This window comes from Patella vulgata, chromosome 5, assembly GCF_932274485.2.
Source record: "Patella vulgata chromosome 5, xgPatVulg1.2, whole genome shotgun sequence".
Taxonomy (NCBI): Eukaryota; Metazoa; Mollusca; class Gastropoda; family Patellidae; genus Patella; species Patella vulgata.
In genome coordinates, this window is record NC_065883.2 from 25276082 (window position 1) to 25303087 (window position 27006).

General features: G+C 34.5%; 2 protein-coding genes across 2 annotated transcripts; one reads left to right on the forward strand and one right to left on the reverse strand.

Annotated features, from left to right (window-relative positions):
* LOC126821001 (RING finger protein 32) lies at positions 1-8232 on the forward strand. Its single transcript, XM_050549239.2, has 9 exons — positions 1-126; positions 1767-1938; positions 3137-3211; positions 3751-3893; positions 4469-4501; positions 5562-5686; positions 6075-6183; positions 7268-7432; positions 7735-8232. Exons 1-9 carry the CDS (start codon positions 85-87, stop codon positions 8146-8148), a joined length of 1278 nt encoding a protein of 425 aa, XP_050405196.2. The 5' UTR covers positions 1-84; the 3' UTR covers positions 8149-8232.
* Positions 8142-26820, reverse strand: LOC126821002 (cilia- and flagella-associated protein 410). The gene is made up of 6 exons (XM_050549241.2): positions 26574-26820; positions 18460-18525; positions 16907-17130; positions 14455-14644; positions 14000-14090; positions 8142-12269 (listed from the first exon to the last, which is right to left on the reverse strand). Exons 1-6 carry the CDS (start codon positions 26672-26674, stop codon positions 12165-12167), a joined length of 777 nt encoding a protein of 258 aa, XP_050405198.1. The 5' UTR covers positions 26675-26820; the 3' UTR covers positions 8142-12164.
* Between the last annotated feature and the right edge of the window lie 186 nt (positions 26821-27006).

Here is a 27006-nt window from a genome sequence, read left to right on the forward strand (position 1 = left end):
TCTGGACTGGACAATGTGACATACTTAATCTCAAGAAAGAAATCATAAAGGCTCTGTTTTAAAATGCTATTTTTATGATAGAACATGGCATACAACAACAGAAATACGAAAGCTGGGACAAATAAGGTATACAATTAAACATTAAAAAATAGAATAAAGTTATTTTATTGGTAAATGTCGACCGCATCGTTTTTTGTTTACTTAATTGTCAAGGTAACTTGCTACTTTCGTTTTTTACACGTCACCGTGCGCTAGCCCACTAATTTATTATTAATGAGCAAATTTGAAATAATAGAATGTCAATATTAGGGTAGATAACCATGCTGATTTCCTTGTAGAAAATTCCTTATGGGAAAAAGTCGCAGGACCTCAAGTAAGGCTCAAGTCAGAGTCCAGTCCCATTCCCAAGTCGCTGACCTTAGTAGTAATAGTACTTGGTAGAAAACAAAGTCTTCAAAATGCCATAGTTCATCAAATGCGTCAGAAGTTCATGGCGAATAAAACAAGCTACAGTCATGTCCCTTCACCGTACGACTTGAGTCTTTAGCTTTTTCAAGTCGCGAGTTGTGATGCCCTCTAAGTCGAGTCTCAATAAAAATTTCATGTTGAGTCCCAAGTCCGGTCTTTGACTTTGATGTGACTTAAGTTAGACTCAAGTCCCGAGTCCCAAATCGCTGATTATAGTACCGCGTAGAAACCAAAGTCTTCAAAAAGCCCAAATTCATCAAATGCGTCAGAAATAAGGCAAGCTAGAGTTATGTCCCCGCACCACAGCTCTCTCAAGTTGCAAGTTGCGATGCCCTCTGAGTCCAAGTCGGGTCTTTGAATTCGGTGCGACTTAAGTCAGACTTTCAAATTTAATACCGGTATATGAATATAATTTGGAATCACTTGAAAACTACAATATGTTGGAAGTTGAATCTCTAAAAGAAATATCAGTCCAAAAAATGTTTTACTTCTTTAAATAACAAAGAAATTGTAAATTAAAAATTTCCCAATTTTCTGCATAATCTACAGACGATAAAATTGGGTCAGTGCCACCTATGAGTGGTAAATTGTTTGATGAGTCTCGTTTTAATCTGAATTAAAGGCAGCAGAATTTCTACCATTGCATTTTGTTTTCTTAATTAATGCTAAATAATGAATTATAGTATTTTAATATGGATTCAACCTGGGAACAAATAGATATTGTTCTAAAAATACAAATGAGTATCAGAATCCTTTAATCCTTTAATAAGATAGTTTACTTAGTTTTAAGCAAAGTCAACAACCAGTAAAATATTTAAATTTGAAACTTTCAGGCAAATTAATGTAATGGTGTTATTCTTGTACATATTGATTTGCATATTTAAATCCACATTTATCAATGGAAACCCAGTAAAATCTGTGACAGCTCCTTTAATCTTAAATCATATTTTTTTCACTAGAGCTGTGTGACATTGTTTCATTTCAATTACTAAAACAATATTGCTGTTTTTTTAGATTCAATTATTAAAAAATATTAAAGAATGTCAAAGCTATTATTTTCCACTTTACATTAGTTGTCTCCCTTGACACATCTTTTTTTTTAGCCTTCTGTAGTACTGATTAGCTCACAGATTTTTTCCACAACACATTTCTATCAGTGTCATTCTGAAATCGTGATTTTTTACCATTTTTTTCAAATTTGGTGTTAAGCATTGGGGTCAAGATGACACTCTTTGATTATAGTATTTGTATTGTTTTATTTAATTTTTTTGTTGTTCTTTTTTAAATTTCTTTCACAGATAAATACGTCTGGAATAAACAGTACAACACTTGCAGCAGTAGCATTACAAGATCACTATACTAGAACTCTAGCCTTAGGAAGAACATTTGGACCAAAACAAATAAGTCTAGGCCCAGCTGCTAAAGCTAAACAAAAGAAGGAAGTAAGATCTGTTGTGGATACAGGAAGAGGTATTATTAATCTATTGATTGGGGGACTTTTTTACAATTAAGTAATGCCTTATTTCATTATGGTGCATTGACTAAATATTATGATATAAATATCTTAACACATAAATTAAATAATTTCTGAGACTAACATATTGTTATTTTCTATAATTCGTGTGCAGTGCAAGAGTGAAGATGTGTATACCTGTTTACTTGTTTCAGCCTACTCAGTACCACAATTAGGTACATTTTTGTCATAAATTACCACATATATCACAGATTGGAAACTTTGATTTTATTTATAATTTACAAGAAAAAAATAATGCATTTAAAAACTCAATGTATGGCCTCTAAATATAATTGTCCTATTGACTGTAACCCGGGTATCATTTAATCTTATGTATTTAGCTGTCATTTCCTTCACATTCATTTAATATCAAATCTTTATTTAAAAATTTGTAAAAATCATTTAAAATCATCCCAAATCATCTAATTTGTACCTGTGTCCAGTTTAAAGGAGCTAAATCGCTAACATTTGGGACCTAGAAATTGACAAAAGTGGGTCGCAGCGCATATAATACTGTAATATGTATGTATATAAACTGATTTACATTCAATGGTTTCTGTTTTTTTACTCCAATTTTAAATCAGTTATGTTCGGCGAAATAAGCCAGCAGTCTCAAGCAAGTACAAATTTCTAGCGTTTGGTTATTCCAGTCTACTTACGCCGTTTGATTTGGTGCAATGTGTCTAGCCTCATCCCTCGAGTCTCTTGATACAACTGGGACTGAAGCACATTATGGTACACAATTCGTGTACCAATGGTAAAATGTTTATTTTGTCCTAAATATTGGATATCAAAAGCCCATCTTTTTCCGGTAAGATCACAACATGAATGTTGATTTAATTTGACAAATAAATCGTGTTTTCAGTGTTGAAGATTTTGGATGATATTGAGTTAGAGACTTAGCTACTTTAAAGCTAACTGATTAATTTTGGTAATGAGTGTCAAATTTACAAGTATTTAATTTATGTAAAAGGGCAGTAGGAATTTGAATTCAAGAGTAGGCTGTAATGTACTGTCTGGGCAAAATTTCCCTCATAGCACACTGTATGGCATATGCCATCTCCATTAGCCTGGTCGGTGCAGAACAGTACGACGTTAAACCCTATTTCATTTCTTTATTGTAGACAAATTGATTAACTATTATTTCTTTGTCAGCAAAACCAAGACCAAAGCAAAGTAATGAACAAGAAGAATATGTTTTAGATGCAAAACCACCACCATTAACCCTTGGTAATTGTTTCTAAGATTTTATTTGATTTCCAGATTATTGCCTATACAGGCAAAATCTGTTAGCTATTATTAATGGAGCCTAAATTTGAAAGACCCTTAAAGAAGCATTAGTGCTTTGGGGGTCTTGGCTTGATGGTAAAAATCCATCATTGGGCTTTACAGGTACATCGCACAAGGAGTTATTAATAAATTTGTGTGAAAAATGCCATGGTCTTAATAGGTCAGTCCTTAGATTAGGTCACAGTATAGTAAGAGTGACAAAGATTCTTTAAATCTGCATATTACACTTCTACATCTCGGTAATCTCTTAGTTCCTCTTTTAATTAGTCCAAAATCATTGTTAATGTTTTATAGGTCAGAGTTTTTGAGGTTTTTTAAAAAGAACTAACTGAGATATTGCCTTTGTCATTGAAACATTTCTTAAATAAGTTATTGCTCCTTTTATTGACACCACAAGACACCATGATGACTTTAACCTACCTTTACAAAGCTGCTCATACTGTATTCTCATTGCCTGGAAACTCTATATTTAAATTTAGCTCAGAAGTTTGGACTTATTGATGCTCCTGAAAAGTTACTCACTGAAGAAGAATGGCAAGGTGTGAAATCTAAGTCTAATACACGAGAAGACTCACATCAACCTTGTGTTATATGTAAAGAAGATTTTGGACTTCAACAACAGGTAGGCAAAGATCAGGTTTATCCACAAAAAATAATTCAACATTGGGGGTTGGGTGGTCTAGTGGTTTAACAAGTGCACTTGAAACCATAAGGTCTGTCATTGATTCAAGTGGCGTGGTATCAATTCCCCACTTGTACGTGACAAGTAGTAGAGTCGCCTGTCCAACGTTGTGAGTTTTCTCCGGGTCCTCCCACTGCTAAAGACTCCTATATGCAAGCGAATTATTGAAATAAAATTGAAAGATATGTTAGTCCCAAAATGACCTAGTTTGTGTCAAGTGGACGTTAAACCCCATTTACAAGCCAGTGCCACCTGTAATCTTTACCAAAATCTTTTGATGGATCTCATTCTAACCCAATATTACAGCAGGTGTGTGCATATTGGTCAATCCATCTATAGTTGTAGTTTTCTTATTCTAATGTATTTACTGGTTTCTTATGCTAGAATAAAATGTTGAATCCAGTCATTTTATATTTGGGTAACTAGTAATTAAAAAAAATAAAAAGGTTTATTACACGTACTGTGTAGTGTTTCATACTATATAAATATTGATAAAATTATTGTTTTTATTGCAGGTGTTACTTTCATGCAGCCATGTTTTCCATAGAGTAAGTAATTTATAAAAAAAATAGGCTTAAAGGAGAAGACCCAGTTTTCGATGGGTCTCCAAATATTTGCTTGGGACTAGAATAATGGCTTCCATACAGAAATAACCAGTTTTATTGACTGAAAAATAAACTGGGATTTCTCCTTTATGTATTTCTGTAGAAAAAAGTTGTAGGTTATATTAAATATATTAAATTTATAGCTTATATCTTAAAGTTATAGCTTATATATTAAATCATTAAACTTATACCAAATAAAGTTATACCTTTTATTATAAAGTTATATAGCTTAAACATACATTATGTAAGAGCTAAATCTGCCAATTGCAGGTCTTTCCTTAGGCCTGAAATGTTATCTAAATTATTAATTAGACATTAATTAACTTATCCAGACCATAATCAACTCCATTGTCAACGCTAGCCTTCAATGTTTTCTGGATTAGAATCCTATCTGCTGCTTAATGCTCATTGATAATTAAACCAAAAAATGGATCATCGAGACTATGTTTTTTATCGTACAGACTTTAGTAATAATGATCGAGACTAGACCCAAAATTCAATCACTAAAATCTTGGTTCAGAGTGGATCAATTTGACTGAAATTTTCAGCAAATTGCCTTTACATTATCTAGTTTTAACAATCATAGTGAGAACTGTCAGCTCTTTATCTAATCTCCCATAATATATCTTTAAGCTTATATTATACAGTTACAGCTTTTATCAAAAAGTTACATATCTTATAAAGTTACAGCTTTTAACTGTATGGCTTCTATCTTAAAGTTATGAATTTAATTTTATATCTGATTATCTTTTATCCCTTTGTTATTGCTATTATTAACCCTAACCATTCATTTTGTGTTACATTGTGTTTTCTTGTACACATTAAAGTATTCACATTAAATTTTGACACAAATGTCACAAACAGTTCCCAATTCTGGAGTGGGTTTACATTATTACCATTAGGACTACGTTTGTCATTGAGTGTATTTTGGACAGTAAGTCCTATTGACACCAAACCAGGTCAAATTTGTTTAATATCGATCTCTGTTTATGTTATTTTTTAGGCATGCCTTCATGCTTTTGAAAGATATACAGGGAAAAAAACCTGTCCCATGTGCAGACGTGAACAATATCAATCAAGAGTAATACATGAAGGTTCTAAACAACATAAAATTAAAAGTGCAACAAGGTAAAACTACAAAATTAAAACATTTTAACATACATTATTTTATTATTATTATTTATATATTGGCAGCATTTTGCATGGTGTCAGGGGAAATAACTATACAAATATTTGAATGGAGACTCTGAATTCTAAAAGATAGATGGTGACTGAATTCCAAAAGGTAGATGGGCTGACAGACCGGGACAGGGGCAATAATTTTGCGAAAAATTCATAAGCATCTCTGAATTTTGATACAGTTCCTCTGTAGGACTTGCCAAACAAAAGATCTCAAAAACTCCACTGAGCGTTGGCAAGGATTGTGGTTAAGTAGACAGACCAGCAGGAGTGACAACAATATACTCCCATGTGAAATGTGGGCATATAATTAGTACTGAATATTCATGTATTGCAGAATTCAGGCAGTTTGGAGAGGTCATGTAGTGCGGTGCTGGTATAAAAAATTTAGAGAGTCAGTACCCCCAACAGATCCAAATTTACGTAAGAAATTTTATGAAGAAAAGGTAATTAATTTTAAATATATTTTCATAGTTTATGATTCTGATATCAGAAATTTTTTATCTGAACTTTCTCTATTTACCATCTTATTGTGTGAATTTAATATGGAGAAGTAGAAGCCAAATGTTGAGCTAATCATGATGATTGTATCAAATGGGAAGAACTGGTGTCATACCCACTCACTGGTCTCTTTTATACCCCTGATTTCTGGGATGAGTGTTTTATTATTTGATTGGATAAATTATGCCAGAAATAAGGATGGTATGCATGCCTTATTTGGAAGTGATGATGATATGCATGCCATATTTGGAATTGATGATGGTATGCATGCCTTATTTGGAAATGATGATGGTATGCATGCCTTATTTGGAAATGGAGAAACTGACCAACCAAGATAAACAAGAGAGGAAATGGCAGTACTAGCCAGTCTCTATTTTGTTTAATAAATATATCATCTACATGCATTTCCATAGCATGACATGATTTCATATCTAATAAAATTTGTTTACGAATTTGAAACCAATATTATTATGCCAGGGCAAAATATTGCTACACATTCTTACAACCAAATGAACAATCCCATCTATTTTAAAAACACATCTACCATGTTCTTGATCCTTTAATAGTTTAAACCTTAGATGACTTTATTATGACAGAATACAGGATCACTTCAAATTTTCAATGTATAAACAATAAGGGGGATCACGTGGCTAAGTGCTAGCTAGCCTGGAGGTCGGGTGTTCGATCCCTGCATTGGCCGAGAAAGTTCATCCAGATTTTCCGGCGTGGTTCCCCCTTGTCAGTGATGCAGGACGGAGGGCCTTACAACGACAGCTCTCTAGTCCTTCAGATGAGAAGAAAAACCGAGCTCCCGTGCATACATTGGAATGTGCGCAAAAGATCCCTTGGCAGTTGGAATATAAGAGTAGGCGATAGTGCCGCTGCCCGGGCAAAATTTCGCTCATAGCACACTGTATGGCGTATGCCCGTCTTCATTAGCCCAGCATAGGAGCAGAACAGTAGGACGCTAAACCCCATTTCATTTCATTTTCATTTGTATAAACAATAATCACTCAAGTCTTTTTTCAGTTACAAAGTATAACAGACAGAATGGTGAGATCCTGTGATTTCCAAGTCAATGATTTTTTGAGAGAATTAGATCAGTCATTACAAGCAAGTAGAAATGTCTTCAAAAATTTTGATGCTATGTTTCATATTGTATCTGAGGATGAATGGGAACAGATACAACTAAAGGTGATTAGATTGAATAGACATTATAATAATTAGGAGCATTTTCATTTTAAGACGAATGTTGCAAGTAGCCATTTTGATCTTTTTATTGTTAAACCCCATTTCATTTGATCTTGATTTTTTTATTGTGATGGTTGGTGCCAACAATCCAGTTCTGGCAAAACAAAATAGACTTTAGACGCATCAATATAGTTTTACATGTATTTGCGTGTGGTGTTTTGAGGCAAAATTCTTTGAAATAACATTATGGTATTCATTTACATATCTTTATAATAATGACATGCCGGTACCATTATTTTCTTCAGGCTGTTCAAAGAGAAGAAATGGACTGTCCAATATGTCTGCAATCATTAGCAGACGTAGAAGATAAAATGGAAACTGCAGTCGTACAGGATAAACCAAAAAGCAAGAATGAAAACAGGAATATTAATTCTCGGCACAAGAGATCGAAACAGTGTAAACAAGAGCTTTCATGTATTCAGAAAGTGATAAAGCAACAAAATTCTGATGACTTAAAAAATAAAATAAGTGTGGATAGTGAAGTAAACCACGAAGAGAAAAAATCATTTGCCAAATCTCGAAAGACAGTGCTTCTGTCATGTTCACATGTTTTCCATGAGACTTGTCTGATGACATTAGAGGAATTATCTATGGGAGAAATTCGTAACTTATGTCCAGTCTGTCGGACTTTATATCAAAAGAAAGTCATATATTTGTAGATTTAACATATTTATATACAAATTATATACAATTTATTTTTATGTTACAAATAATAATTTATATATAAATAAATCACATGCCATAAATAAGGAATGGAATTTTGATTTTATGTTCTTTTCACTCCCACTAATACACAATCTTATTAAAACTAGATGTCATTTTCATCCCAGTTAAAGATATATTGTAAAGAGCTGGTCGTTCTTGCTATTTTCATTCTCCTATATTCTGAGCAAAGTTATGAGTGTTTGAAGTTTTGACAAGGAATAGCCAATTGTCAAGTACCATTACCATGATAATAAATGAAGTCTTGATTTTATCCTTATCTGATGATTATATGACACGGATGGTCTAATTCATTCAATATCTGAGCCATCTGATGAACTAGAGAGTTGATTATGGCCTTGTCATGAGATTAAATGTCTAAATAATAATTTATATAACATTTGAACCAAAGAGCCCTGCAATACGCAGATTAAGCATTTACATATTGCATCTTTAATTGGTTGTTCACTCTAAAGATATGTATAATAAAAGTGCATTCTGGGACTTTTGACAACAGCATATATATATATATATAATAGTACCTTTAACAGGACTAGACAGCTAATCAAATGTCTGGATAATCCAAGCCTTTCAAAAGACTCTACACTACATACAAATCTGACCTGTTGTGGGAGGTCGTGACAGGGGTCATACGAGTGGCTTTTGACCCTCGTACGTAACTAACCTACGAAAATTAATTGGTGGCAAGCTTTTTTTTCGCACGTATACAGTGAATGGCCATTTTGCTCAGTAATCCCAGCCAGAATTTGTCTTTTTTCTAAATTTGCGTTAAAGTTTAAAATATTTGTTTTAGAACTGAAATAAATTAACTATTAGTCAATCCCTACGCAAAAAACATCAACAAAATTGATTGTGTATATCTGAAATAGACACGACCGACGCACAAAATAGTGGCAACCATTCGCAGACGCTGTCATTGAAGACAATGAGTTGTAAATTCTATGAGTTGTAGATGTTATTTTTGTGAAAAATCATTGGAAGAAGAGAGAACTGTTGGGACTGTACGAATTATATAGTCTTTATGGGTGCAAAGGACACACTGCTGAAGATAAACAATTTAACGTGTTGTTGACCTCATGACCTGTGATGTGTAGATCACGTGATATGGATATCATGGCTATTGACTGTGTCTGAGATACTTCTCCGCAGGTAGCGTGTCTCAGATGTTCAGAATGTTTTGACCCTATGACATTAGACATTTGATTAACTATGTTTGCCGCAATATAGCCCGGTTGGAGCCGACGTACCATAAAACGACATTTCATTTGATTTGATTAACTAATCAGCATTGATGTTTCTAGTAGGATAATTTAAACCATGTAGTTGGTAATCTTAAAAGTTCACATTTAATAAAAGAACATAATACAACTACCATACATAATTATTTATTGTTTGAACCTTAGTTTAATGTTTTCTAAGAATTTTTTTGCTTATGTTCACATTAAACATATTATATTGATATTAATAAACTTAACAATTACGCCAGTGAGTGATTATAAAAATCACTATTTCTAATGTGATATTAAATACTGTATATGTACGGTATGTACTGGGTTTTTTTTTTTAATAAATAACAAGGTTTATCACCCAATAACACATTCTACAGTAGATATCGCTTGTGTGATAGAGATATCGCTTTACATGAAGTTGATTGGTTAATTAAAAAGGAACTACTTTTTTTATTAAAAAGGAACTACTTTTTGGATCCAGTAATATTGTTGGAGAAAAGTTCTCAATTACCGTAAACAATTACAATACTCCCTATAACCTTAATAAAACACTGGGTTAAAAGGACTTTGCAACAGGTGACTTTCTGTCAAAAAATTATATATCACTGCCCCGTAATGTAATCAGGTTCAGTAAAATTAAATCTATACCAAAGAATTATATTTATTTGTGCGCGAAAGAGGGGGTTGGGTGATAAATAAAAATCTCCTCGTCTTTTTTGATATAAAAAAATATCAACACTCGTCGAAAAAGTACAAAAAAAACCTCAGCACAGCTTCATTTTGTTTTTTTATTGACTTGTTGATATTTTTTGATTTGTCAAAGACTCGTACGAGATTCTATATATCTTCTTTGACCAGCATGGAACACAATTACTATTTTAATTTTGCTTGATAATGTTGAGAGAACCCTCAATGAAACAACACTTTAATTAAAATAATAATTGTGCTCCAGATTGTGTTTGATAACATGGTAATTCTGTAGCAAGAAATATTATTTTCCCTGTAGTGAGAACTACAATGAGACCCGAACCAGTGGCCTAGTTTTAAAATCAAACATTAACTAAAATTTTAAATTAGCATAGGTTGTGTTGGTTTCTAGATTCATAATAATAATAGTGCACTTTTAACGCACTAAACTCCATACACTAAGTATATGCTCATAGCGCTACAAAATGTCTGATAACATTATGGTTTATGTGCTATAACAGTTTTATGTCTCATTCATAGTATTCTTTAAACAGGTTTGTTTTTTTACAAACTCTTGAATTGAAATACAAGCGTTGTTTTTTACCAAGGTGAAATGAATATTTTTTAAACAAAATGTTATTACATTTCCATTTAAAGTCTTAAAGATATATTTCCTTGGCAAGTGCTAACCTAACTACATAACAATTATTAAAAAATATATCCAATTAACTTGCTTAATTTACAATTTTTTTTTCTTGATCAATACAAATATCTTTTGTATATATAAATAGTTTAGATTATCGAACAGACGACCTACTTATGCTCACCTTAGTCAAGTACAATAAAAATGCCTGTATCTGTTTATCAATAGAGTATTCAACTAACTAAAGTATGTACATGTATCAGTAAAGGTGTACTGAATGACAAGGTATAAATATACAAATACACACACTCTCACACAAATGACCAGTAAATCTATATTTTTGGCTTAAATACATGTTAAACCTCAGAAATTAGAAAGTGACCCATCATTCTCAATGTTTAACTGACCAGCAATTACACAGACATAACTCTGCTTATTACTAGCTGTGATCTTTGAGCTTCTAACTATAAAGCATGTTCACAAATACTTATCAAATCTAATGGTTGATGTGATGCTCTTGTTAAATTCCTGTCAACTTCATAAGGAACCTTCAGTATATAATAACATTTCTTCTATGTATAAGAAAATCACATTTTCAAATAAAAGATGGGTTGCCAGGCAACGAAACATACGCCCACAGCAGCTAAGTCATCCCAGCAGTCAACAAGAGTTGTTGCACATTTTTTCTATTGTCGGTAATGAAACATTTATAACAGACTAAAATCTGTTTTAGAAATAACAACTCATTAAATAATTATCAGAAAATCATTAGAATTTGTTTGGCTTTTAGTTTTGCCCCATGCTAATGTTTAGTATACGAAACATTTAATATCATGGATTTAGCTGTTCAAGTTATCAAAATTCATTGAAAATCTATATACTTGTTCATATCAAGGCCTTGAACTCTGTGTATCAATCTAAAGTCAATCGTATGATAACTTTGGTCTCTAGAGCATCCACAAGATTTCTGAAAGTGATCAAGGGCCATAAGGCTGGCAGTAATTATCTGTGTATAAGTTTAAAGTCAATCGGATATTAACTTTAGCCTCTAGAGCATCCTCAAGCAATTGTGGATGCCTGACCGACAGATGGGGGGGGGGGGGCGACAATATACAACCACATTTCAATGATGATGAGATGCAGTGGAATGATATAATTTAGTAATAATTCATGAAGTAAGATCTCTTTGAAAGAGAAGTAATAGGCTAAACAAACATTATCACAGCAAATTGTAAGAGGGAGGTGTATATAATTTCACACAGACTTCCATGTCTCACATCACTTGGCGAGACATATTCAAGCAATACAGCTAATCAGATGAAGCCTTTCTGCCTTTGAGAAAACAAGTTATGTATGAAATTCTTTGGCTTTTATATATTGTCCATCTACTCCATCATAATGATTCAAGTCTAGTTTTCACAGCATTTTCTACAATTTCTAAACTATCTTTATCCAGTTCCTTTATAAGATGTAGTGTTGCTTGTAAAATGTTGGCATGCTGCAATGAAGATATAAAATGATTAGAAAATTGTGTTGTTCAAATTAAGGGGTGTTAAATCCAAAAGCACCAAAGACCTTCTCAAAATTAGCTTAGAAATCAATTAGCACACCAAGACCAAAAAAAATGTTTTATTATAATTCTTAACACTTGTTGCTAGTCCTCTTGATGAAATATGCATTTCAAAATAGTATGACTCTTTTATTATCACCCCTTTCCTATTTATAAAATACCATCACTACTTTCTTAATTTTTACATCAACCCAGTCGAAAAGATATGTTTTAACATCTATTACTTAAGTTTTATGGCCTCTGGTCGTGTAAGTGACAACTGAGGAATATTGCTAAAATACTTAAACACATATCCATAGAGGTTAACAAAACAATTGTCTCCTATTTATCAATGAGACTTGACAAATTCAATTCACTTTTAGCTGGACTACATGTTAATCTAATTGATAAATTGCAAAGAGTGCAATCTTTCGCAATCCACCTTATTACTCTTACTGAAAGATCTGAACATATTACGCCTGTACTTTATCGCCGACATTGGTTAACTATTGTTTATCGCATAAATTTTAAGATTTTTATTTACTTAAAAATGTTTAAGTAATATTGCTCCTGCCTATCTATCTGACTTACCAGTATTAAATATCTATATGCCCTCTAGACAAGCCTGGAAATAAGGCACCTGTCACAGATAATGTCAGGCACAGATTCAGGCTTTGTCAGGCACAAAACCTATGGTGCCTGTCATTTTGTCCGACACTGATTTGTCCTTTTTTATTGATATTATTAATACATGTCCGGCACTAAGTTGTAAATGTCAGGTACTATTTCATTAGTGCCTGGTTGGTACATCCAAAACCGTTATTTCCAGGCCTGCCTCTAGAAATCTTCAAAGTTCTTATGACAACTATATATTAAGGTCAGAACCTGTAAACCTTTCTTCATAAGGAGAACTGTCCCTTTCTTATCAATCTTGAAAACTTTAGAATAAACTCCCACTTACTATTAGAAGAAGTCCCTTGGTTGAATCATTTTAAAAAATCCCTTATAACTCATTAATTTTTTAAAGTGTTTGAAAGTTAACTATTTTTATTAGCTCTTTTACTTTTATTTATTTTGTTTTTGATTTTTCCAATACAAGTATATTGAAAATGTTTTTATAATTTCATGTTTCTGTTGATATTTAGATATATTGATCGATGATATCAACTGTTGTAATTTGTACAGTGCCTCTGAAAGGATGTGCACTTTATAAAACGTATAATAATAATAATAAAATTCCATTGACAGTGACTTCTCGAATTATTCAAAGGGACATTACAATGATGGTTCATCTGCCTTAATCAAGAACGTGTTCCAGTAGAAGTTATCCATATGATTGTGTCTTTCACTTTCAGTGTGAAACGAGAGGGGGAACTCCATTTTATAACAGGTCTTTTAACCCAAAACGTTATGAAGATGAATAAACCACCTCTCATTTCTACCCAAGTCTGTTTCAATGTGTTTTGCCATCTACTAAATTCCATTTAAAGAATATAGAGAGAGAGAGAGAAATGGAGTTTAACGTCCACTAAATACAAACTAGGTCATTTCGGGACTAACACATGGTTCAATTTTATTTCAATAATACGCTTGCGCGTAGGGGTCTTAAGCAGTGGGAGGAAACCGGATTAAAGAATATAATCTACTAGAAAGACGAGTAGTAATGAAAAATAACCTACCCTTGCTTTTGTTATACCAGTTGTAACAGATTTAGTTGTAGAAACTTTTTCGTATGGAAGAGGTTTCAAGCCTAGTTCCTGCCTTATTTTACTGTAAAAGTAAGAGTGTATATTAAACATTATCTTATATAATTCTAGTATATCAATCATAGAAGTATAGTACCTTTAAGTTTAATACAGGGACCACTATTCAGGTTAAATTATTTAAAGAACCAGAGTGTCACTGACTTAAAACGAACTTCAGAATATCATCTACCAAATAAAAATAAAAAAATTAAAGAAATAAGCACATATGTACATGCAATTTTAAGAAATGTGTATGAGAACTACTTTTCCTTTAGTAATAATGCAAAAGATTGGCTATGAAAATTTCTCAGGGATTTTCAGAAACTGCTTTCAGATGAGAGATACTCATTTTACTGAGCAGTGATCAAAATTAAAACAAGTTAACCTACTTTGTTTCTTCCCAACTTAAAGCAACTGGGTCTGATATTTTATGGTTTTGAAGATTTTCTGTAATAACTGGCGTTTCCTCCATTTGTTCAGATTCAGGTTCGATGACTGGAGAATCAGTTGGATATTTGGCGGGTAAAGGCACATCATTGCCCTCTTCTAAAGCACGATTAATTTCATCTTCTGTAACGACTACAAGATAGGTATATATTAGAGGTATTGAAAACCATTAAAGATATATATTCTTTCGACATTCTGCATACAAGCTTTTTTTGGATCTTTTTGTTTGTGTGAATCTACTAGTAGTAAAGTATTACCAGGCATACATTGATGTAAAACAGAGAATGTATTTGTAAGATGCATTCCAATCAGATGGGTCCTTTTGTTCAAAATCAAACAAAAGTAGACTGTAGATCAGGGCTTCCCAATCTATTTTGCACTGTTTACCCCTGGCAACTTTTCGATTTTACTATTTGGCAATTGATGGCCATTTTGTCACCATTAAATTTGTAGACAATCATGATTGTGCTTACTGTAGTAATGTATGATAGTCTAATGAAGCGATGATAAAGACTTTTAATTGTTTTTTCAGTAGCACGTCATTTCGGACTCAACACAATGCTTTTTTGGACTGAGTTTGGCGACTTTTCGGATTCGTTCTGGCGACTTTTCGGACTTTTGGACTCAGTTTTGGACTCAATAAAAGTTGAAAGTTTGTATGTATATATCAGTAATAACTTTTTTTACTTCGTTTTAGGTGAGGCTGAAGATAGATCATTCACAATAATAAAGAAATTAAACATTGTTAGTTGTGTTTTATTTGTCCCATAGAGAACCTACGCTCTGGATTTCGGACTTGATTAAAAGACATCTTAGTAATACTTGTATTTTCTTTCGTTTTAGGTGAAACCGAAGAAAGATTATTCATAATAATAAAATTAATTGAACATTGTTAGTTGTCTTTTGTTTTGTTTAATCGGCGACTGTTGAACTTGCCTTTTGTTTTATTTAATTGATCGGCAATTGATGTATTTAATCTGTACTTTGATGAGTTAGTAAAGATTATTGACGATAATTGATCGGCAATTCTTAAAGTCTTTTGTTGTATTTAATCTGGTGTTGATTAGTGGACCATATTTTGCCGGATGAAATTGTATTGGAGGTCTGTGTGGTAGATTTCGAAGCAGCATTGTTGCAGTTCCGTTTTGTTGGGACTAGGCTTCGAGGGTGTGATTTTGGGATTGTTAGTTGTCTTTTGTTTTGTTTAATTGGCGACTGTTGAACTTGCCTTTTGTTTTATTTAATTGATTGGTGATTGTTGTATTTAATCTGTACTATGATAGGTAAGTTTAGATTACAATCTGATTTAAATACAGATCTATATTTCAATGGCCTACGCTACATCAGTTGTTTTGGGGGGTTGCTTTTGACCCTATGACGTCAGATATTTGATTAACCTAGGCGACCTTCGGTTGCACGGATTTTCACACTATAGTTCAACCCGTGGTCGTGACCAGCCATACCATACGATATAGCACGGTCGGGTTAGTCTAAACTGTAGTCATAGTCGCCCAATCAGCATTGATGTTTCTAGTGGATTATCCACAGTTCCATGCAGCTCACACCAAAGCCTCGCCGTAACAGACTGTTTCATTGGCTAATCCCTCACATCATCCAGAACACGTCAATGATAACAACTCTTCCAGATCCTAGTGTAGTAAGGACAAGTAAAACGAAATTTTGAACTATAAAAAATGAAACGAAATAGGATCTGTGTTTTAATCAAATTGTTTAGATTATTGACGATAATTGATCGGTGATTCTTAAAGGGTTTTGTTGTATTTAATCTGGTGTTGATTAGTGGACTATATGTTGTCGGGTGAAATTGCATTGGAGGTCTTTGTAGTAGATTCCGAAGCAACGTTGTTGCAGGTGTTGCAGAGCCATTTTGATGGGACTAGGATTCAAGGGTGCGCTTTTTGGGTGTTCAAACATACCTTTCAACTTATCCCTGAGTCTGAAACGTCACCTACCCAAGTCCGAAACGTCGAGGCCATATATTTTTTAGTCCGAAATGGCGCAGGCCCAAAATGACATGTAATCGTTTTTTCCCCACTAAATGGAATTACTCTTGCCATTTTCGATTGGAAATTTTATCTGACAACAGTCAAAAACCAACATACTTGATGTCCGGCTGGCTAAAATAATTCTCAGATTTGTCAGATAATTTGTGGATCAAAAAAGGTCCCTGGTTGTGAATAACATACATTGTCTCACTAACATATATAATTTCTATATATTAAACACTAACCTATATATTATAACTTCTGTATATTTAATACTAACCTATATTTTATCTAATTTTTGTATATTTAATACTAACCTATATTATCTAATTTCTTTATATCTAACACTAAAACAAAATAATCTAATTTCTGTATATGTAACACTAACCTATATTATCTAATTTCTGTATATTTGGTAATGTTTTTAACACACTTAATCTGTAGTTATCACCAGTTGAACAAGGATTATCTGACAACCATAACACTCGTAATTTTGTTAACTTCTTTAACCAGTGTATATCAGTTAATTCATTCAGATTATTTTTCCGGATGTAGAGTTCTTGCAGATTCGGACAATGGGAAAAATCTTCTAAAGTGCTTATTTTGTTGCCACTAAAAATACATAAAAAAAAAATATACTGATACAAAATCATTTTGGAATAGCTAAAATTTTTAAGAAGAAATGTCTTTTATCATTTTATATTCAAAATTTACACAAAATGAAATGAAATAGGGTTTAACATCCTACTTTTCTGGGGAGCCACGGTGGCTCAGTGAGTAAGATGGTGGCTCACTAATCTGGATTTTCTGGCGTGTTTCCCCCTTCCTTGTCAGAGGTGCAGGATGGAGAGCCTGGCAAGGGACAATAGTCATTCGGGTGATATAAAAAAAACAAGGTTCTGTGTACTGTGCATGCACGTAAAAGAACCCTTGGCAGTTGGAATTCAATTCGAGAGAAGGCTGTATGCCTGTCTTCATTAGCCAGGTCAGACCAGAATAGTAGGACGTTAAACCCCATTTCATTTCATTTCCTACTTTTCTGCATCTACTGAGCTAATGAAGACAGAGATTTACACGAACTATGATAATAATACATCTAGGAATGTTGATATACATCTCGTCTACCAAAAATCTAGAAACTGATATTGGCAGGGTCCATTGATTGGGCAGATGAAGCCGAAATAATATGGTCTCTGACAGAATTTTCATAAAGATTGACATTATCACGCATGATGTGACCTGCCAAGATAAACCAATGAAGAGACTATCGGGTACTACCCGGCGGGTATATTCTATAGGTACGACTTCCAATAGCAACGGAAAGAGAGAAATGGTGTTTAATGCCTACACTCCACACTCCAGGTTATTTTGGGACTAAAATATGGTACATCTTTATTTTAATAATTTGCTTGCACCTAGGAGTATTTCGGAAACTGTGGGCATGGAGAAAACTCACAAGGTTAGTGAGACAATCCTAATCCTCCTGATTCGATGACAGAGTTTATGGTCTATAATCTAAAGTACGAATGTATGATCTAATGTATAAATGTTACGCCCAACCCCTCTTCCTGAGAATGTTCCAGTCTGGTTTAACATGCTTTGGTTCACTGGTTCTCAAGAGTACAGTTTTGGGGTAATTTATGCACCTGCTACTAGTATTAATTTGTTTTTTTTTGTATTTTGGGATTATAGTACAATTGGAGGGTCTAGAGCACAAGTGATCCAACAACCAACTAAAATGGTTGGTAGTTAGATCACTTGTGCTCTAGACCCTCCAATTACAAACTGCCCCAAGGCAAAACGGATCTTAAAAAATTGGGTCAGAATGGACCCATGTTTTACGTAGAGCTCCTTCCTTCCCTTTGAAAACTGTTTATGCCAGCAATCCTTGAAGCACAACCAAAATTATATTGATACACAATAAACAAAATTTAACAATACCTTAAGCTGCAAACTTCTAAATCAGGCATTTTTCTGATAATACTTATATCAGTTATATCTGAGGCCCTGCAAAAAAAACAAAATCCAACATTCTACATCAAGAGTAATCTCGTGAGACCACAGGTTCAAGCAACCTGGGAGGACCCAGAGTAAACCCACGAATGGACAGGTGACACTAATTCTTGTCACGTACAAGCAGGGAATCAAAACCACGCCACTTGACTCAATAACTGACCTTGTAATTTGGCACGCACATTTTAACCCATTCACCTACCCAACACCCTATTTAATTAAACATTGTTTATCAAGAAAACTAACATCAGGAATAGAGAAACTGAGAATAAACATTGTCTGATCCCTACAAATTTATACAGTGATTAAACATACATTATGCAAGAGCTAAATCTGATTTTTGCTTCAGATGTCATAGAAATTATAAATTAGATCATTATTTACACAACAAGCACAAAATCAACTCTGTACTACTGTAGACCCACGGATGGCTTGGATTCGGCTTGGATTTAAACAGGATTCCATTGATTGATTAAAATTTTAAATGGCGTCGTAAGCGGAGATTAACACTGTTACGTTGACATCATACTCCCGGAAATTTTAGATCGAGGCTAAATGATAGAGTGTACGAAGCGAGGCCGCATGTCAGTCAATTTGATTGAAAGTTCGATATACACATGTATATGGTCTTGATATTATGTTTAGTTGTGGTTAAAATGAGAGTTTGGATGTCGGTATTATACGCTGAGTCTTTTGTCACTTGCGTTTACAGAAAAATTATGGAAATTGATAAACATCGCAGCTAACATTGCAGCCCCATTGGATCACTGTTTCCTATTTATCTGCTTCGGGAGTTACGTAGGCCTACCAGTTACAGTACAAGAGTAAACGCAGGCTAACAGGAAGTCGGCTATAATTATGCCTCATTGATTTGGTCCATTCCTTTCAAACTTTCGCTGGCCGTGAAAGTTCATCCAGATTTTCCAGCATGGTTCCCCCTTGTCAGTGATGCTGGACGGAGGGCCTGACAAGGACAGCTGTCTAGTCATTCGGATGATACACATTGGCGTGCACGTAAAAGATCCCTTGACAGTTGGAATTCGATATAAGAGTAGGCCGTAGTGGTGATAACTTTGTTCAGAATAAAGTAATTTGACTGAAATTTTCAATATATTCCTCTTTCATCATCTATTTTTGAACTGTTATAGCAAGAATGGCCAACTCTCTATTAAAATCTCCCATAATGTATCTTTAAGTCCAATTTTTTCACAAAAAACGCTGTAATGTTTAATATAATTTGGACACCAGAAACATTCAAATAATGAAACACAGAAGCCTGTGACTACATATTTCAACAGAAAGTATGAATAGGTCTATAAATATTTGTAATTTGCAAAATTAACTTTTAAAATATTTTAATTACGTAAATTGAACTACACCAGTTAATTTCAAATATGTTGTAATCAATTCATGCCACAAATACTATATGTATGTCATTTAATTGGTGCAGTTAGGATAAACATGGTATTCGAAAGCTTGGTATTTAGTCCCTGCCAGTGTAAATGAGGAAGATTAGTGTTGTCAGCCATATCTATCACTGAAAATATTCAGAAAAGTGTACCTTATCTGTCGTTATTTTTGTGAGAATTGCTACATGTGTCATAAGAATTTTCTTGAACAAAGACCTCTATTACGGTCACACAAGGCTAAACAAGATTATTATTTTGTGGGAATTGCTACATGTGTCATAAGAATTTTCTTGAACAAAGACCTCTATTATGGTCACACACGGTGTAGGCTAAACAAGATTATTATGATCTTTGAAAAAAAGGCAATCAGATATGAAGGGGTGCCAGTTAACTCGTCCGCAAGCAAAGTCGTCCACAGCATTGGTTATGTCGTCCACAACTAATTGTTAAGTCATCCACAACTAATTGTTAAGTCATCCACAACCACAACTAATTGTTAAGTCATCCACAACTAATACTTGACTCGTACACAACTAATGGTTAAGTCATCCACAACTAATACATGTACCTGACTAGTACACAATTTAAATGTATAGAATAATTAAGTTTTACTCATTGATTTTTGTTGATTATCGATCACGACCGAGATTAGTTCACCGCTGTTTCGGTAATAAAGAATACATGTATATTCATTTTGTTTGTTAACTGGCGTTATGATTTTAGATTTGAGGTCACCTAGTTACGGGATCATCAAATTATTATTAAGAAATTGTTATTGATCATTTATTGAATAATAAAGTAATTTATTTTGTTGTTTGTTATTCAAGAACACGACCGCTCTAGCTTGGCAATAGTCTGCCAATTGAAGTAAAGAAAATTATACTCATATCAAACACAATGAAAACTATGTGGGTATGATGATAGAGCACCACTCAGTACACTAAATTATACTATGAATACTTTCTGTGTCCCCAACATTAAACAATGTCGTGTGGACGACTCGATCAACGTATTTCTATATCCCGAAATTAAACTATGTTGTGTGGACGGGTCAACCAATGACTTGTGGAAGACTCAACCAACTAGTTTTGATATCTGTGGACGACTTACATTGTAACTAAGCTCTTTGTGTAGACGAGTTTAACTGGCATTCATATGAAGTACTACTCTTCAAATCCCTCCAACTGTTATATTAAATATATTAAATAAAAATAGCATGTAAATTATCTTAATCTTTAACATGCATAAGAATGCAAACAGCTCAACCAAGCTACGGTAGTTGATTATTGGGTAAATAAATTTTTTTTAAAACATCCGATGAGTAAATCTTATTTACAAATGTATTCCATACGTTTACCTCAGAGACCGTACACAGATAAATTTATATTTTATGAAAGTTTCCTGCAGAATTTTATGATTTTTATGATGATTTTATCAAATTTTATGATATTTTTATAATGTTTTTATCACATTTCATGACTTTTTTATGTTTTTATCATTATCAAATATTATGACTTTTTTATATAACTGCACAGAGTAAATAACTTATCTCCAGTCCATGAAGTAGTGTTCAGCCAGTGTTATGCAGATAAGAATGTTCCACCAGTAGCACTGGTGGTATTAATGGTCACAGTCATTTTCTTCTATGTTCATATACACACGGGGAGCCATGGTGGCTAAGTGGGTAAGATGCTGGCTCGCTAGTCTGGAGGTTACAGGTTCGCTAGTCTGGAGGTCGCAGGTTCGCTCCAGGTGTTGGCCGTGAAAGTGCATTGGGATTTTCAGGCGTGGTTTCCCCAGTGGTACAGGAAGCAGGGCCTGACAACTAAGGATAGGCTGTCTAGTTGTTTCGATGTTATGAAAGGTCGACGTCCCGTGTACACATGTAAAAGATCCCTTGGCAGTTGCTATTCGTTATAAGAGTAGGCCTTAGCGCCGCTGTCAGGACAAAATTTCCCTCATTGTAGACTGTATAGCATATGCCCGTCTTCATTAGCCAAGTCGGAGAAGAACAGTGGAATGTTAAACCCAAATTTCATTTCATATACAATCATAACATCAACTGAACACTACAGTCAAATAGAAAATGAGAGAGATTAGCAACTTGAGGGTCATAAAAGGCACGGATGATTTTGCTATTCAAACCCAGATTTATTAGTACAGAAATTTATTATTGGGACTATTAGGAGTGGCGAATTATGGTTAATTTCAAATTTTGAAAAAATTTTCGTCTCATTTCATGAGAAATTGTGAAATTTTATATTTTTTTTTACATTTTTCCATTTTATGAGAAATGACAAAACTTTATGAAAATTAAGTGTATTTATATGGTACGATCCCTGGTTTAGGCCTACCTGTGTACGGCTGTCAGCTAGTTAACTATTAGTTGTGAATTAAATCATGTCATTTCGGTCCCGCGTCATTTCGGTCCATCGTTATTTCTGACTCAAAAGAAAATATGGCTTTGACATTTCGGACTCGGACAGGTGTAGTTTCGGATTCGAGAATAATTTGAAAGGAATGGTTGAATACAACTGTCAAATCAATTTATAATAAGCAAAACATAACTGTGTCAAACACTTAGTGACTTATTACGACTGTGATCAGTGTTTTAATCGACTTACAATCAGCACAAGGCTTCTATGGCCTACATACGCTGTAATGATAAGGATAAGGATAAAGCACGATTTTATAAAAATAACATGAAGGTAAAATTTACCGCCCCCCACGTGGAGTCGTGGATCACGGCCTGTATAGGCCTCTTAAGGAAGGGCAAAATTTCCAATGTTGAATGTTTATGAAAAGAATCTTTTATTTATTTAGATCTATATCTATAACAAATATGTAGCAATGCAAAAGCTTTTTTTATATTTTTGAATCTGACTAAAACTGAATATTTACTAGCAAATCAACCCCCTTCCCATTTAAGAAACAAAAAAAAATTTAAAAATCGGTTAAGAAATAAAAAAGTTATTTCACTTTTAAGACCCCAAATTGATGGATGTCAGTATACACTTTTTTTTAAAATATGCCAAAAAAGTGACCGAAGACCATTTCTCAGCAACTATTGAAGATATTGCCATCAAATTTTCAGGAAATATCCTTCCGACCATTAACTATCTATTGGAATTTTTAAATTTGGGCTATATAATTTACTTGTTTTGATATGGGATCTGCAACATGGATAAAAAACCCAAATTTGGTTAATTTGACTTTTTTAAGATAGAATTTACATATGATGGACCTCAAATTTCGGGTGTTGCTTTATGCCGGCAGAATTAATCCTTATAACAACTTCCTAGACTGCTCCTCGATTTGTTGGTATCTAGGGATCTTTAATGTGCACCGCCAATCCGTACGTACGACCTTGTTTTCCATTCAACTTATCATTGTCAGGTTCTCTGATCCGCAAAACAAAGTGAATTCTGGGGATGGAGCACCGAACATCCCATACTCATCTAGTCCATTCTCTTTTCTGGTAACAGGGAGCCACGGTAGCTCAGTTGGTAGGACGTTGGCTCACTCAACTGGATGTGCCGTGTCCAATTCCTGCATTGGCCGAGCAAATTCATTGTGTTATACACACCAGCCTCCCCCCAGATGTACGACGGGGGACCTAACAAGTGAATGAAAAACTGATGTCCCGTGTGCGCATAAAAGAACCCTCAACAGATGGAATTCGAAATAAGAGTAGGCTGTTGCGCTGCTGTTTTGGCAAAGTTTCCCCTCATAGCACACTGCAATGGTGTATTCCCCCCACCCACGCCCCCGCCGTCTTCATTAGCCCAGTAGGAGTAGAACATTAAAACCCCATTTCATTTTCTTGTAACAGATTCCATATGGCTGTCATTTGATCACCAACAAAAGAGAAAGTAATCCAAGAGATAATTTTTAAAAAAATGTAATTTTAGGGAAGTGTTATTAGAATCAATAAAATATTGTAACAATACAAGAGAAAGAATTCAAACCGTGCACCAGACTTTATACCCCTTAAAAGTGCATGTGAAAATCGTGCCTCTGAACCAGCCCACTGTTTGCAAAAGGGAAACTTGGTTTGACACGTTCACAATAACAAGAAAGCTGCTGTGGTCTGCACCCATATCGGGTGGAGTTATCTTTTCTTTTCTTCCACATGATTTGTTTTCCCGAGCTCTGGCACCAGTTCCAATGGTTGGTGAATGAAATACAGTCAATATAACAAGAAAAGGGGTCATTTTATGAGAAAATACGTCTACTTCCAGTGTAGTCTCGGTCACCCAGAACCTCCTAGTCTTCAACATACGGAGGGTCTGGGAAGGTTGTCAATATTTGACGTAAAGTCCATTGCCCATGCGTAACCGGGAGTTTGGTTTTTAATGTGGTTGATTATCCAGTCTCTTTAGCCAAGTCAAGTAAGAGTTGCGCCCCTTCCCACAATAAATCCCATAATTCTTGCATTAATATAAACAAACATGAATCGGGACGACGAATTAGGATTAATTTTAAAAGCATAGATATGGCCCATAAAGAGAGAAATTTTACAATAAAAAATTAAGAGTGTTAGATATTGAACTCGCATGCAATCAAATGGATTTTTTGAAATGACATTCTTAAATTAATTTCATGGGCGTAAACATCTTGTTTTAAGAGGAGTTACCTCTCTTAGACATTGTTTATGATAATGTGAAAGACCGGATTATCTAGCCAATTTTTCTCAAATGTTGACAACCTGTCCAGACTAATATTCGTAGAATATTTTTCTGAATGATAGAGACTACTTCCAGTGACGAGCGTCGTTTCTGCCTTTTTCTGATAATTTTATTTTTTCAAAATATAAAAAATCAGTCCTAAATACGTTTCTGAATGTCCAAACCACACTCAACACAAACTCTGTTTTCTTCTCTTCACGAAAAGTAAAAAGTCATCGGTGTTGGTGGTCATACACTTTCCCGAAGTCGCGGAACAAAAACGGCACATTTTGCGGTCAGAATTTTTGACAGTGATAAAAATAGTATCAGTGGCGCCCCTAGCGAGCTTTTGCATTGCTAAAATATGTCATATGTAGACTAGGCCTATGTAAAAAAAAGTAGCTGACAGAACCATTAGGTGTGGATGACATACATTGTAACCAATACGACTTAACCGAATCCATGACCACTCGGACCAAAGACCACTCGGACCAAGACCAGTCGGACCAACTGATAGACCACTCGGCCCAAACAAAAAGATTACTATGACCATACAAAAAGACCACTTGGACAAAATAAAAAGACCCCTCGGACCAATAATAAAGTGTTGTTTTAATAAATTGAGAATTGTGTTTGTTTTAATATGACTACTCGAACCAATAATAAAGTGTTGTTTTAATAAATTGATAATTGTGTTTGTTTTAATATGACTACTCGAACCAATACTAAAGTGTTGTTTCAATAAATTGATAATTGTGTCCCAGATAGCAAAAAATCCGGAACCATACAAGTTATTAATATTACAAGTCACATTTAAAAAGGGACAGGTCCCGGAAAAAGCATCCCCGGTATCCCCAATGTTCTTGTAGATTAACGTGTCTCCCCCATAGATTAACCCAGGGGTTTGTGGAGTAGAACGGAATGAAACAACTGGGGATACCGAGGATGCAGAAAAAGTAAAATTAGGCTATCAGATAAGAATAGTATACCCATATATGTAGAAACTGTCAAATGTCTGGACATACCGAGTAAATAAGACAAATTAGATTGATATTATTTTGGCACCATTATTAATTAATTTTAAAACCAATCGTTGATTTAGTACATGAAATGGAACTAAACAGCTCTAAATATAAGAATTGTGATTTAATAATAAATAATTATTGGTCCAAGTGCTCTTACAATAGCCTATAAATTAATTGGTCCGAGTGATCTTTTGGTTTGGTTCTGAGTAGTCTTTTTATTTGTTCCGAGTGGTCTCTGTTTTGGTCCGACTGGTCTTGGTCCGAGTGGTCTTTGGTCCGAGTGGTCTGGATACCGACTTAACCAATGCAGTTTTGGGGTTCAATGTCCTACTGTTTTGCTCCAAACTGGACTAATGAAGACGGGCATACGCCATTGACACGTATACTATCTCCCTGATAATGTCTGTCTACTACATCGTTAACACTGTTCATCACGTGCATTTTGCATACCGATAGTCCATTGGCCAATCACGCTGTTTTACCAAGATTTCGCCTAATAGTTTGGATGCAACTATGGCAGGTGTGGCGCCAGGCAGGGTAAGCTTACTCTTCCGGACACCTGTTACCACTGTTTGTCGTGTATTTTGTACATGGTGAACAGTCCATATGCTGATTACACTATTTTGCTTTATTACACTTTTTTGCCTTAACGTTTTTTTAGGACTTCGAATTTTGTCTAATGGTTTGGATTGTTCGTACTTGGTTTTATTTTATTTATTCGTCTCATCCGAATGACTAGACAGCTGTCCTTGTCAGGCCCTCCTTCTTGCAACACTGACAAGGGGGAACAAAGCCGGAAAATCTGGGTGAACTTGCTTGGCCAATGCTGGGATCGAACACCCGACCTCCAGCATAGCGAACCAGCGTCTTACCCACCTAGCCACCGTGACCCCCCGCTGTGGACGACTTAATGCCAATCCCAATGCGACTAAAAAACTCACCAGCAATTCAGTTTCCTGACACTTTCAAGATCTTGCGCTCGAGTTCGAGCCAAAACAAGTCCTTCGGTTAACTTTCCTTGGATCTTTTCAACAACGGCCATCGTCTTGCCGAGATCAAATCAGCCGTCACTTTCTCATCCTTCACTAAGAATACTCACCCGTCACTAACTGCGAATCAAGCTGGCCGTCACTTACAAATTCGCTGGATGACCATGACTTCAGTGAAATCACGTGCTCGGTATGGGCTAATCCGAGCCTTCGATATATAAAATGAATTGAAAGTAGTCTATTTTTAGTAACCCATTTCTTTGCTCAAAATAAAATTGCTTTTATCTCTCCTAAAGTATGTAATCATGAATGTGCCAGAAAATAACAAGTAGATTTAAAGAGCCATAGAAACCTTCTTTCCGGTGATATATGACACAATAACTGG